Source organism: Mesitornis unicolor, unplaced genomic scaffold, assembly GCF_000695765.1.
Source record: "Mesitornis unicolor isolate BGI_N332 unplaced genomic scaffold, ASM69576v1 scaffold25073, whole genome shotgun sequence".
In the NCBI taxonomy this organism is placed as follows: domain Eukaryota; kingdom Metazoa; phylum Chordata; class Aves; order Mesitornithiformes; family Mesitornithidae; genus Mesitornis; species Mesitornis unicolor.
Window position 1 is genome coordinate 46,281 of NW_010174332.1, and position 14,737 is coordinate 61,017.

A 14,737-nucleotide genomic window follows, 5' to 3' on the forward strand; every position below is an offset into this window, starting at 1 on the left:
TGTAAAATTCATGATGAAAAGAACTATTTCCTTTTGTAATTGCTGAGGGAAGGGTGCATTTGAGATTTTTTTTTTCTTTTTCCATTTAATAAACATGTTCTCTGAAATTACCTTCTGTTTCTGTTTTAGAACTTGTATGGAAATACTCCTTTGAATCCCACACAAGAATTGGTACTGACCTTTATATCCTATATAGGCTGTGGCCTCTCTGCAATTTTTCTTTCTATTACTCTTGTGACCTACATAGCCTTTGAGTAAGTACCTATTTAACTAAGCTCCCATTATTCAATTATGATTGCTTGTAGTCTTCACTGCAAAGTCTTTTCCAATAGTTATGGATTCTGTCTCTGCTAATAATGCACAAATTTGGCCAGTTTACCAGAAAGGTGTTGATTCATTCTTCAGGAATGTTAATCTTTTGGACAAGTGAGTTAATCATGAGACTCTATGCTGTAAGAAGTGAATCACAGAATCACAGAATCGCTCGGTTGGAAAAGACCTCTGAGATCATCATGTCCAACCATTCCAATCTACCCCCTAAACCATATCCTTAAGTACCTCATCTACCCGCTCCTTAAACACATCCAGGGATGGTGACTCCACCACCTCCCTGGGCAGCCTGTTCCAGCTTCTGACGACCCTCTCAGTAAAGAACTTCCTCCTTATCTCTAACCTGAACCTCCCTTGGCACAGCTTGGTGCCATTTCCCCTTGTTCTATCCTCCATCACCTGGGAGAAGAGACCAGCACCCACCTTTCTACAACCTCCCTTTAGGTAGTTGTAGGTGGTGATGAGGTCTCCCCTCAGCCTTCTCTTCTCCAGGCTAAACAACCCCAGTTCCCTTAGTCGCTCCTCATAAGGCTTGTTCTCCAGACCTCTCACCATCCAAGTGAAGAAGTAGCACTCTTAAATATTTTGTAATGGATTGTCATAATAGAAGTGTGAAGGAATGTGTTTTAAGATACAGCATATCTAGAGCAGTGCAGAATGATAGCATTTTAAAAAGCATTTGTATTCTTTGTTGATTGTCAGAATGTCTTCTAAAGTTTGAGCCTTAACTATTGCACCCTCCATATTATGTTCTGGAAATCCTCCTCGAAGTTACTCAGTGCACATTTGTTCTCTTGTTATCTTGTCATTAATGACTCGCTTGTCTCTATCAATGCTTCAGAAGCCTCGTCAAAAGCCTAATCTACAATAGCTTATCAATAAAGAACAGTCACATTCTAGACTTTGGAGGTACTGTAACAAGGAGAAGTCCAGCATAAAATGTACAAAAAATAATCATGATACTATAGGAATCTGAGTTATTGTTTGTATTTCTGTAACTTTATAACAATCTTTATTGTTACAGACCATTAATTTGTAAATCCTTTGTAAATTACTCTCTCCATGTGTAAATACAATATGTGAAGCATTATATATGAATGAAAATATATAAATAGATTCTTTTCCTTGGCACTTCTCTACCAAGGACTACAAAAGAGGAAGCCAGGATTCCATGGACAACTGATATCGTCTCACTAATTTGCTTTTTTCCAGGAAAATCCGGAGAGACTACCCCTCAAAAATCCTTATTCAGCTGTGTGCTGCATTACTTCTACTCAATTTAGTTTTCCTCCTTGACTCATGGATTGCACTGTATCATACACGAGGCCTGTGCATTGCAGTTGCGGTGTTTCTTCACTATTTCCTCCTGGTTTCCTTCACCTGGATGGGCCTAGAAGCTTTCCACATGTATCTGGCCCTTGTGAAAGTTTTTAATACCTATGTACGGAAATATATTCTTAAATTTTGCATCATTGGTTGGGGTATGTATTCCTATTGGGTTTTTCTTGCCTTTTGAATGCTAATAGATAAATCCTCTTATCGAGTATGTCAGTGAATGTGACACAGTACAGAAAGGAAAATGAAGCAGTCATGTTATGACTTTGTGCTGACCAGGTATTCATTATCAGTAAACCTGATTCTATGCATTCCACCTTTCTGAAGTAGGGGACTCCCCCCTGCCTGCAGAACTGAGGCTGCTGCAATGCAAACGGATAATGAATTTTCCTTGTGCAAGTTCAATAGAACTAATTTTGAATGTGCATACCCGCATTTCCATTCACCAGACGGATGGCATCAGTTGTGTTATGAAAATAAATGCCAATAAGTGTATATGTGTGTGTGTACACACACACACATACATATTTTTTCAATTTCTGGGATAGTACTGTTGCTAGCAAAAAGCAGCAAACCAGATCTAACTGGATAAAGGATTAAGAGATTCCAGACCTGATTCTCCTCTGTGGTGTCTTGAGTAAACATGGGTGAAGGCACTAAAATCAATGGAATTGTTTTCTTAAAACAGATGTAAGAAAATCAGGTATTCTGTACTTGATGTTTGAAATGAGTGTGAGTAATGGTAATTTTTGCCTTTTTCAGAAAGGTTTGGAGGGAGCTGCGAAGAACTCTTGTTTCTTTGCAAGTTACGCTCCTAAGCAGTTTGAATGCTCCAGTTTTTAGATTCTTTCAGCCAGCCAGTAATCAACAGAATTCAGCAGACAAATTTCAGAAACAAGTTGTAGATTTCACAGAAAAATACAATAATTTCAAGTCCTCATCATACTATCTTTGTCATGATTTTCACTTATGTGTTTGCTCATAATGTTTTAGGGTTACCAGCAGTAGTTGTGTCCATTGTGTTGGCAGTATCACCAGATAATTATGGACTTATAACCACTGGGAAGGTTTCAATAAACAGACCTGATGAATTGTGAGTTAATGAATTGGGAGGTGCTTTTTGGGGAGTGAGTGGGTGGGAGGGAAGTCCTACAAAATTGCTTTTCTTTAAGGTAAAGGTGGGGAAGGGAAGGAAACAATGGGACAGGTTTGAAATTGTGTAGCTCTACAGCTTGTCATGTGTTTTGTCATTAGTTGCTTATATGAAAGCCCTTTGGCTAGAAAAATACTTTTAAATATTTTTAATATTATTAATTAAGAGGGAAATTTAATATTACTAATTAAGAAGGAAAAATGGTTTGCATGTGAAACAAACCACACCTTTATCTCATGTTTATTTTACTTATTTTCTGTTTCTGATAATGGCTGACAGACTGTTCTTGTGTTCTAGCTGCTGGATTAAAAATAGAATTGTCTTCTACATTACTGCTGTGGGATACTTTTGCCTCATATTCCTGATCAATATCAGCATGTTCATTGTCGTGCTGATCCAGCTCTGTCGTATCAAAAAGAAAAAACAACTTGGTGCTCAAAGAAAAACCAGTATTCAAGACCTTAGAAGTGTTGCTGGCCTCACATTCTTGTTGGGAATTACTTGGGGATTTGCTTTCTTCACGGTAAATGAGGTGTTTACTTACCTCTTTACCATTTTCAACACTTTGCAAGGTAAGTGTATCCTTCATGTGACAGCCCATTGTGTACAATATAACGAACAAAGCATTTAGAAATGGCATTTTCTTGATTCAGCAGTAAAGATGTAATTTTGATATGTGCTTTAGCATGTTAATTAAATTAGAGATGCTACTGCTTTACTGTAATGTTAAATTACAGTTATATTACAGTAAGGTACAGAGAAGCTACTATTTATAGACATACTATATTTATATCTGTATTATAATTTTTTGAAAGTATGCAAACCACACACCACTGGAAGTGACTGTATTTCTCCAGTCAACAGGACAATTGTAAATCCTTGGTTACTGTAAGTGTTCACATAATAATGCAATTAATGTAGTGAAATCTGTATCATTTTTCTACTTACCGTAAGGCTTAGGGGTGAGGTGCAACATTCAACAAAGGGTCATAGAGGTAGGCAAGGCTATGTGAAAGTTAGTGGTCTCACTCTTAAGCGTGGCCTTTAGTACTTAGGAACATATAGGAAGTAGATACGAAGGCATGCAGCTTTACAAAGGCCAAGGTGTTACTGGGCGTATCCAAAAGCAGTTTCAGAGGTTGCAAAAGCTTTGCAAAAAAAAAAAAAAGAGGTACCTTAGGTGCCTACAGTTATTGAAGTATACCTAAATTACCCTGCTGAAGTTTGGATCCAAACTTCTACTTCAATGGCATTTTAGATGACTTGCTGGGAGACTAAAGCAATGAAAATTGCTGTTCAGTGTATATACCCTTTTCTTCCTAGCTATGTTGATTTTTGAGTACCTTACTCTTGGTAACTTGAGGAGTTGAACCCACATCTTCCCAGGTCTTGCATGGGGTTTTGCTGAACTAACACAAGACTAGATTCTGTGTGGTCAGAGTAGTCTGTTATGTGAAGATAAGTTCCCCTTTTACCAAGTTTTAAGTTAGGTGCTGAGCAAATTCTGATATTAGAAGTATTAAAGATGCATAAATTGTATTGACTTTAATTAAGTTTATGCCAGTGGTTCAGAACTGTATTTGAAAATGGTATAGAACCATATGTGTAGAGCAATACTAAGTTACATTCAAAAATTCATCCTAAAAGCCAAAGTTAAGAAAGATACTTAAGCAAACAAAGATGAGTAATCTCTTCTAGTGGGATTTTACATGTTTAACTGGCCTTCAAAGCAGTGTAAACATAACATACATGCACATCTGCACCAATCTGATAATTTAGATTTCCTTAGTGTTATTTTCTACTAATTGTAAACCTAACACATCTGTTGTCAGGTACACATTACAGCTGGAAGGTTGTGCAAAGACTGAGTACCACTTTTTCTTAAAGGGGGATGATAACGATGGACATTTAAGCAGGGAAAGTCAGGTCCCACCTTGTGTCAGTTACAAGTGAATGAGAAGCAGACAGTGAGACTGTAATGTGGCACTGGCAAGAGACAGGCATGAACCCCATCCCTTCTAGCAAATAACTGGCTTGGAATTTGTGGTAAAGGGGGTACCATTTATTATTATTTAAATAAGAGTTATCTTGTTTGTATGAATGCTCAAAATTTTGGAGCATTACTGGTTCTATTACAGTTGGGGGCAACACGTTAGCTGGTGATAAAAGATGAGACAGTATCATACCATGTGCTAACAGCTGCATAGCCTAACAGTGTTGTATCATATCCTCTGTTTGACATTGTTTTGAATTCTTTTCCAAAAGTGTTAGGTAAATTTCAGGATACACAAAATTTTTCCCTTCTTATTTGATAGAAGGAAACTTTATGTGGATTTGGTTATATTTGTTCTTGGATTTACATGTATGATTCCCCTCATCTACATGAGGGGAAAGAACTCTTCAGTGTTCAGAATTGTGAACTTTCACCAGAGAATGGTGTCATTACTTTTTATTAGAATTTTTAAATAAATTAAAGAAAACCAAAGCATTGATCATTAAAAAGTAGTGAAAGTCAATTTTGCAACATTCTCTAATGTTATTGCTTTGCAGGGTTCTTCATTTTTATCTTCTATTGTGTAACAAAGGAGAATGTCCGTAAACAGTGGAGAAGGTATCTCTGTTGTGGGAAATTCAGGCTGGCTGAAAACTCTGGTAAATATGAGTATTTCTTCTTTTTTTAACTTCTGAATACTTATACTCAGTGTTCCTAGCTCCTAGTATTTTGCAATACTTTAAAAAAATAATAATAATCATATTGCTGCAGTTGCAGTTCTAATTTATTACCCAAGGTATAATAAACCTCCAAAATCATACTCTTTAAAGGTGGTAGTTGATGCAGTTCCTACATGCTAACATGCGGTTGCATCAAGCTGTTAACTGCAGTATAAAGGCATGGCTTTGCAGAAGACTTTTGATGAGTTAGAAACTGAAAGATTTGTTCCAGCTTCTGAGTCAACTGTTGTTTTACCAGTGACTTTCACAAAAACAAGGTGAAGGATAGTTTAAACTAAAAAAACTATAATTGATTTTATGTTACTTTGTTATTCAGTAGTTTGCTTCTCATAAAGCTATGTACTTTTTATACACTTTAACTTAGAGAAGCTGTTTAGTTATTTTTCTGATCAGGTCTGCAGTCGTAAAACTACGACAGTTGGCTGCTTGTATTAAGAAAGACAAAAGACAAGAGAAAAAGTAACTAGATTTAAATAATTTTAAACATCAAGAATACTGTGAGGAGAGTGTGTAAAGCCTTGCTTTTACTTTCATTCAGTTGTATTAACTATGTTTTCATATACTGCTTGTATGAGTTGTGCTATCTTCTGTAACATGTATCTATTGTAGACTGGAGTAGAACTGCTACTAACGGGCTAAAGAAGCAGACTGTAAATCAAGGAGTATCCAGTTCTTCCAATTCCTTACAGTCAAACAGCAACTCCACTAACTCTACAACGCTGCTAATGAATAATGATTATTCAGTGCACACAAATGGAAATGGTATGTATAATGCAAAATAGTATTTCTCGAGCTATTTTTTTTGTCTTGAAACAGAAATGCTGTCTTCTTTCACTGCTAATGTAAAGTGCTGACAAAATATTATTTGTAAGTATAGGTTCAGAATATTTCAGGATGTCCTCACAAATAATACTACACATCTGTTTTAGGGAGCTATAGACAAAGTTTTACAATATCTATTTCTTCTACTTAGTGGAAACTCTTGATTTATATACCAAAGAGTAGGTAATTTTCGTTATTAGAGCAATTACTTACCAGAAGCTGGTGTTAACATTTTTCTTGTCACCTGAATGTATGACAATAAACTTCAAAAATGTTTTAAAACGGTTCATATTTTAAACCTTATTAAAAATACTGTCTGAAGAAGAAAGAAATAGGATAATAATATAGCTTGAAAGTATGAAATAGATCATGTAGGAGGTAATATGAGAAAGAACATTAATGGAAAGCTCATGTGGAAGCTGCTTGTGAGAGCAGAAGTAAGAGAAAATGGAGGCTGGAACTTGTAAAATCACCTCAGTGAAGAAAGCACTGCTGAGAGGGCTGCCTCACTGTTGGTTGCCGAGTTAATACTGAAACTTAATTTCTCTCTACCTCTTTATTTCCCCTGCGGGGTTCTTAAGGATGGTTTTTGCCTAACAGAAATATATCTTTGTTGCAGGAAACAATATTTCAGAAGTTCTCTATCCTTCCTGTTCTAATACAGTACTGTCCTCGGAACTGTCACTCTCTGCTCTGTTCCTGAGCAGTTGAAATGCAGGTGCATGTAGCAGCAGTCATACCATCAGCTAGATTGTTTAGTGTGAAGTTGTTGAACATGCTCACAGAGACTGTGTTGTCCTCATTTCCTGGCATATGCTGTCGGAAGGCGGCAGATAATCAACAGGATAACCTCAGCAGATAATGTCTCAGATGTACAGAGTAAAAGTAAAAAAGCTTTTTTCATTCCTTTAGAAACCCTCTCAGTTTGGGTACCACACAATCCAATAACTAGCATATTCTGTATCTAACAGGTCAGTTGAGAACCAGAATTCAGTAACTCTCACTGTCATCAAATACAAAGCAAGACAGTAGTTTTAGATAGAAGTGATACCTTTCAAAAAAAGGGAAATGCTCAGGCACAAAAGCCTGCATGTCTTTTAGAGTTTAGGGTTTTTTTCCGGCTATGTTAGTTACTCTGATGAAATGCCACCTCTCCTTGAAACATTTGCCATGCTTATACACAGCTACAAAAGCATTTTGGCTGCTTCTCAACAGAAAGAAAAATAGCAGAAATGTTTTATTGAACTTGTTTGTTTTAGCAACTGAGTGAATGGGTCTGTTGTGGCTTTCTGGAACAAGTTTTTGTTGATTTGGGTAGTATTTTAGAATGAGGTGCAAAATTGGTGTTGTAAACCATTAAGCGATGCCAATGCTGTGGGATGTGCTCCAGTTCTGTCCTAGTTTATTTACGTAATTAGAGCTTTCCAGTGTGAGAGGCTGTATGTCCTGTGCCAACAGCTTCTCAGACAAAGCTGAAAGAACTTTGATAGAACTTTGTTCCTATACACTTAGGACCACAGATGTATCAGTTGACCCACTTCATCTCCTCTTACATTTTACTGTATGTTTTTAATGCTGTGAATACTGTAAAACATCCTCCATTCATATCAAATAAATTGTATGATCCCTTGCCTGCATAGATTGCTTGACTAAATAATAATTCTGGATGTTAAGGACTTTCACAGGAAGAGGCTAAACTTATGCTTGGATAGATTTGGTTCTCCCAGCAAAGCTCTTTGAGACAGTTTCTTACACTTAATCCTCCAAACATGGAGCAGTTGTATCTCAGAAAAGCTGGGCAAATGCCTCCAAAAGGTAGTTCACTTGTGTTAGGTAGAAACATGGGACCTTCTAATTTGCTATACCTGATTTCCCTGCTCTCACAACAAGAACTTCAAAGTAACATTGCAATGCTTCATTTTAAAAAGTGAGCTCCAGAAAGAAAACACTCTAGAAATTAAGACCTATGTCATTAATATACTGAGCTGTAAACACGTAATGGTTTTGGCCTCACTACTTCTACTGAAATGCTATTCCAGGTGCAGGATTGAATGACTGCCAAGATAAGTTTGGGGTGTCTCTGAGCCTGTGGCTTTGCTTGCATACTGGACTATGTAACTTGATCTTTTAATGGCATACTAGTATTTCCGTGTTTTTGGTTTTTCTCTTGCAGGTTTGCATGTTTGGGAAACTACCATTAGGTATCACATGGCTGAACCTACAGATTTCCTCACTGAGGCAAAGAAACCACCTTTCTGAATTTGTTCACAGAATAGCCTTATTTTCTTCTCAGATTTTGCTCTCATGTTAGGGTACAGCTTTTTTAAACATTCCTTCTAAATTAAAACACCTATAGTCAGGCAGGGGGTTAGACAACTATATATGTGCAATTACAGTGTCAGGAAGTATGGTTATTTTCTGTCATTTCAGTCTGTATCTGATTTGAATTGATTAACAAAGCTCTTCTGCTCATCTTACCCTGTTTGCATTTGTGCCTGTTTAAGTGTCTGATGGCCTTTTAAATTTATAATTAAATACCAGACTTTATATTTAAGAGGTTTTGCGTAATCTGTTGGGCCATTGCTTCTGTTTTGTTGGTCCAGGGGCAGCTCAGTAGTTTGGTGTAGAATTTGTAATCTTTGTTTGACACCCATCACCATCACCACAAACTCACTCCCTTCAACTCCCATCCTGAGATGTTTAAATTTAAGTTGTATGCATTACATCTTCAAACTGGTAGTAAGCTTTGTCAGCTGGAAATACATATTCATGTGTAGTTTAAAAAATGCCATCTCTCACTCCAAAGAAAACTTCACCAATGAGACTCTGATGCAACTGATATGCTGACATCTGCTTAAATCAGTAGAATAACTGCTGAAAAGTACGCAGTCTGCCTAAAGGGAAGGATTAGTTGCTAAAGGAAGTGTTTGGGTAGACTGATGCTAAACCTGTCTGCTTGGGGACCCTGGCCCAAGCAGAAGAGAGAAGAGCAGTCCAGCCTAGGCACTGAAGCAGAATCATTTCTGCAGAAGGGATTAAGTGCAGGGGAGGGAGGTCACCAAATACTTCTCCCTTTGGTGACCCCAACAAGAAATAGCTGAAGACCATCCTATAATGTGGCCCTGCCTCTTCTGGAAGGGTTCAGAAGCTTGAGATAGTGAGAGAGTGAAAGGGAGGAAAAGAGCCAAAGCAGGATTCTGCTCCAGGATATTTGAGGTATTTGATGGGCTGAATCCAAGTGTGCTAGAGAGGATCAGATTTTGATCCCTGTAATAGAGTCATCCTTCACTGCCTAGAGGTTTCTCACCTATTATTTTCCTCCTCCTAAAACGATAAACCACAAGCAGTTTCTACCTTCACGGTTCTGTCTTGTCAGCAGATTTACTGAAATCCACTGAATCATGATGATGTTTGTATATGAAGTGTGGTGAATATAACACAAGTATATAACAAGTGAATATAACAAGTAAACTTGGATGTTTTATGGCTTTTATTAGTCGTTTCTGGTATAAATGACAGTTCTGCATTTGTGTTTGTGAACTCATTTCTCAGTGTTTAACAAAATGATCGCCTTCCAAAAGAAATACTAGTTCTGGTTTTGGTTTCCCCATCGTGGGAGCCCTATAATTTCCATCTACTGATACGATACATAGGATATCAGGATCTTGGCAGATCTTTTAAACTTGACTGCTTTGCAAAAAAAAATAAGATCCAATAAGAAGTATTTGCTTAAATACTTAAAATAAAATTCTCATCAAAAGTATCTAGAATGGGATGCATGGAGTTAGGACACTCTTTTTAGTGAACCGAGCATTTGTGGAACACTTAATTAATAGGCTGCAATCAGCTGTGGTACTATAAGGTGTTGATTGTAGGTCCACATAGATGTGTAAGATTCTCAGTCTAAATATGGCTTAGACCCAAGGTTGGACCTAGGCTATATTCTGATTGTCCTCCAGAAATAAATGCTGCACGTTGAGTGCCTTTCAAAGGAAAAAAAAATCCTTGTTTTCTCAAACGCTTTCTTGTTTTAGATGCGTGGCAAACCTCAGGAACCTTTTAAACTTAATTTGTTAAAGCAAAACTTAGAATGAGAAGTATTTTGCATCTTATCTGGTGTTATTTATTCCAAGTCAAAGTCTACATTCTGAGAATTATGACCTTCAGTGCTTAAAATACGGAAACCTATTGTGCATAAATATACTGACATCTCTCAAATCTCTTACTGATGTTACACAGGAAAAGAAATATATACTGAATGTGTACTGAAAAATCTACGTTTTGAAATGGTTGCAGGGATAAAACGAGAGTGCATGAACAGTCCCTACAGTGACTGAAAAAGCATGGGAGACTTGATTCGGAACTTTTCTGATAGGGGATGCACTTTTTTTGTTTCAACAGGCCATCTTTCCAGTGAGAAGAATGGTGTTGCTTTCGGTTTACAGAATGGTGATTTGTGTCTCCACGACTTTTCAGGCAAACAACTTGTGTTTCAAGAAAAGGATGATACAGGCAGCCAAAAAAGCCGTATCTCGCTCAGAAGGACTTCAAAGAGGGGAAGCCTAACTTTTATTGAGAAAATGTGATTTCTTTTCAAACAGCACATTGGTTTACAGTGTGAAGTAGGGATTTACTTTAACAGTTTTACATAATGTGAGCAGACCAAGAACTGATTTTATTTAATATATGGTACTGGAACTTCAAGGCAACCATGCAATGGATTGACAAAGGACAATTATTTAAAAACAAAAAAGGCTAATATTTCCGACAAAGTATCTTGGATGTTAAATTACAGCTGGCATATTTTCATTTCGATTCTTCATTAGAGATTTTTTACATTTAATGGAAAGTTTTGTTTAGACCTTTTTTTCATTACAACTAAGTTTATCCGGATAGAATGCATAGTAGTATTGTATAAATGTAGGAAGTTACAACTTGTGCGTAGAAATGATGTTATCTTTAAAAAAGTTAGCTAACCTGTCTTCAACTTTTTGTACTTTGTAGAAGCAAACTCCATAGTGATGTACATAAGCAGAAAAATATCAACCTTTAAGCATCTTAATGATACTTTTATATTTATTTCTTGTAATATAAATTTAAATATTCCTATGTATAGAAAAATAATTGGTATTTTGTTTCAACTTTTACTGTAAGTTTGCGTTTTTCTTTGAGATAATTAACATAGAGTTACATACAGTAGTTTGTTCAGTGTTGGGGTCCATGTGAGGAACGGACTACAGCACACCAATATGATGCTCTGATAGCCGATTTATTGCACAAAGCTTGCTGTTTTTATACATCGTTCATGTTCGTGCATGCATCTATCTGACTCCTAATTGGCTGCATGCATCTTGCACGCGCTGTCCACGTTGGCTAAGCTAATACATTATTGGTCACTAGCTATTGAACACTTTCCAAATCACATCTGTTCCATGTTGAACACTTTCCAAACCACATCTATTTCATCCTGTCCCACGTCTGCTTATCTTCAACCTTTTCCATATTGTGATGCCAAATTAGTCTTCATTTCCTTGTTTTTCTCTTCTTACTTGGCTTTGAGTCTTCTTACCTAACCTTGACTCTCTTATGCTAAGCTGAGGCCCACTTTGGTTCACAACGTACTCATGCTAAGCTGAGGCCTACTTTGGTTCACAACGCCTTGATTGCCCAGGCATCTACAGTTCAGTAAGTGAAATCACTTACAGTGGTTTAAATATATTCACTAGACAGAACTGTAAATACAAACACTATCCATCTTGAGCCTTTAGCGACCTCTTAGTACACCACAGTAGGATAGAAACTGAGTATCATCAAAGTGGAATGCTGTGAATGAGGGAGTGATAAATAAAGTAGTCAGGAGGTTATTAAATCCGACTCAGTTATGTTAGTGGCTTGAGTAAGTCAATGGGAGCTTTTGCCATTGCTTTTAGCAGGGTATTTTATCTTGAGTGGTGGTCCCAGAGATTAAACACACTGCCATTTCTCATTTGCAATGATAAAGAAAGTAGAGAAGTGTTATTTTTTGAAGAAAAAATACAGAGAATAAATGCTAGCTGCTCTATTAGTAGGTGCAAAATTGTTTGTTTCATTGTTGTGTGGCTGTTTTTTTAGGGGCAGCTCCTCAACTTCTGTTGAGTATTTCTGCCTGTATTTTGGCCCTTGGTTGGCAAGCCAAATCCCAAGGCTCTAGCTCAGTAATTCCTGAAGCAAAATTTCATTCCCTTTGTGATATTTCTCTGAAAAGGCTGGATTTTGGCTATTCATGCACAACAGCTGAAAGCCCATGCAACATTGTGAAGATTTTTCCTGAAGAGAAATTAGCCTGAGCCCTGGTTGTGCCTCTTCCTCACACAGGTGCGCAGCCATGGCCATTACTTTGCTTGTGTGCTTGGGCAAAGGTTGGATGCTCCTGGAGCAAGGGCTAGAACAAACTGGTGCCGTGCCGTGGAGTGCCAGACCCTGTCAAGGGCATTTTTTGAGGCAGACGCACGCTGGAGGGGAGCAAGGGCTTTGCTTTCCCAGAGGACTCAGTAGGGAGCTCTGGAAATGTTCTCAGCAAAAAGCATCAGTGAAATGCCTGCTGTCTTGGGCTCTGTTGTAGTTCAGCAACTGAACCTCCTCAGTTCTCAGACCCTCTTGTGGTTCTGTATGCAACGCATGGGTTCTTTTGGTCACCTGTGTCCAAGACTACTCTCAATATGCTTTTAAAGTGAGAATTTAAAGTATTTGTTGTTTATCCGCAAGGTTTTAACTGCATGTTAATAGAAGACGGTACTGGAATGCTAGTAGCTGGAATGCATTTCTGTGAATGCTTGTAACTATTTGGCTAATTGCCTTTGCACTGTTTCTTGTAAATTTATTTAATGTTCTTGTATTTATATTTTCAACTGTAAAAAAGTAATAAATTTACAGCAAGTACAACATGTAAAATATACAAACTTTGTCTTTTAGAAAAATGTGTCGTTATACTGGGCTGTGTTACAATTCTTCAGATTACGTGAGCTGCAGTATGAAATCCCTTGGAGAAAAGGCTGACCTATCCCTTGCATTTATTGTCTTCCACATATTTTACCATTCATGCTTCTAGCAGATTATTTTTTAGCAGAGAAAACCCTGACATAAGTGTGTCCAGCCAATGCTTCCCTAAAGTCCGCTGAAGCTCTTCCACAAGAATGCTGTGAGCAAAAGCACACAGCTGAGTTTGACGTCAGTAGTTTAATTCCTTGTGAAAACATATTCCACTGTCACTGACCTGCTTGGAGTTCTCCTTTGTTTTTATTTTTGCCCACTAACAAGTGTTAGGATTCTTTAAATCATTTTTATTGGATATATTCCTCGGGATGGGGAGTAATTTCTGACTTTGCCACTTTAAAGCATGCACATATTGTAGTAAAATTTTGTACCCACAGCACCACATTATTTAGCTCAGTAAATAATTAAACTAGCTGGAAAAGTGTTTGCTCATTGGGTGTCACAGTATCTATCCTCTTGGTACTTGCTCTCTTGTGCACTGCTGACGGTTTAACCATGACATCCTGGTGCTCGATAAAAGCTGCAACCCCTTCCCAGAGCACTAAGTAAGATTCTGTGCATCAACTTGCAGCTGCAGAGCTAACTCAGGGGCTTATGCAAGGAGGTTGTAGGCTTAGTCATAGATAAACAGCAACGCGCCGTGTACACCTTGCCCAGCAAGCCTGTTCCCTAAACATATGCCATCTTCTCTGTAAAAAGTAGGGCCCTGAAGCAGGAAGCTCACGCAGAGTTTAGGGCAGTGAACAGGTCTGGGTCCTGGGGCTGTGCTGCCTTCACTGAACTACGGCTACAAGGCCCTGGCTGATGTAGTCAACGTCTGAGTAATGCCCTGTCCACTTCCCGCTGCCCAGCACCCACAGAAACACTGATGGCCAGGGCTGACCCAGCAGGTCTCCTTTGAAGTCTGTTTTCTCGACTGTGACCGTCAGTTACACAGTCAATAAAGTACACACAGCAAAAAAAAAGTTACAGAACTAAGTCTTGTATCTCTTTGCCTGACTTTGCTTCTTCCTGCTCGCTCCAGCCCTATTCACGCTCAGTGACTACAGTGCGAAAGCGCAAGTCATGCAAGGGTGAACCAGGTCAGAAGCACCCATTGCCTAACGCCCTCAGTGAGCGGCCAGGGGAAAAGTAGGCGCATTTCCATAGCAGATCTCTAAATCTTCTTTATTAACCTGCAAAGCCAAGGCTGGGGTGTGAGGACACCTGGTAAAAGTTGCATTTCTTGCCTTTCATTCCATCAGATCTCAAACCAGTATTTATTAAGGCTGAAAACAAAAAGGCTTCCAAGAAACGTTCTGGCCTTTTGCATTTTCTCTTAGGGACTTACAG

The 14,737-nt window shown here is 38.0% G+C and overlaps 1 protein-coding gene across 1 annotated transcript in view; it reads left to right on the forward strand.

The window, feature by feature from the left end:
* GPR64 (G protein-coupled receptor 64) overlaps positions 1-11,206 on the forward strand; it is a 47,234-nt gene extending 36,028 nt beyond the window's left edge. Inside the window, exons 22-28 of the mRNA XM_010181011.1 lie at positions 130-254; positions 1,543-1,811; positions 2,659-2,758; positions 3,116-3,390; positions 5,369-5,470; positions 6,161-6,313; positions 10,775-11,206. Coding sequence (XP_010179313.1) covers positions 130-254; positions 1,543-1,811; positions 2,659-2,758; positions 3,116-3,390; positions 5,369-5,470; positions 6,161-6,313; positions 10,775-10,959 — 1,209 coding nt within the window. The 3' untranslated portion in view covers positions 10,960-11,206. The remainder of the gene's footprint in view (positions 1-129; positions 255-1,542; positions 1,812-2,658; positions 2,759-3,115; positions 3,391-5,368; positions 5,471-6,160; positions 6,314-10,774) is intronic.
* The last annotated feature ends 3,531 nt before the right edge of the window (positions 11,207-14,737 follow it).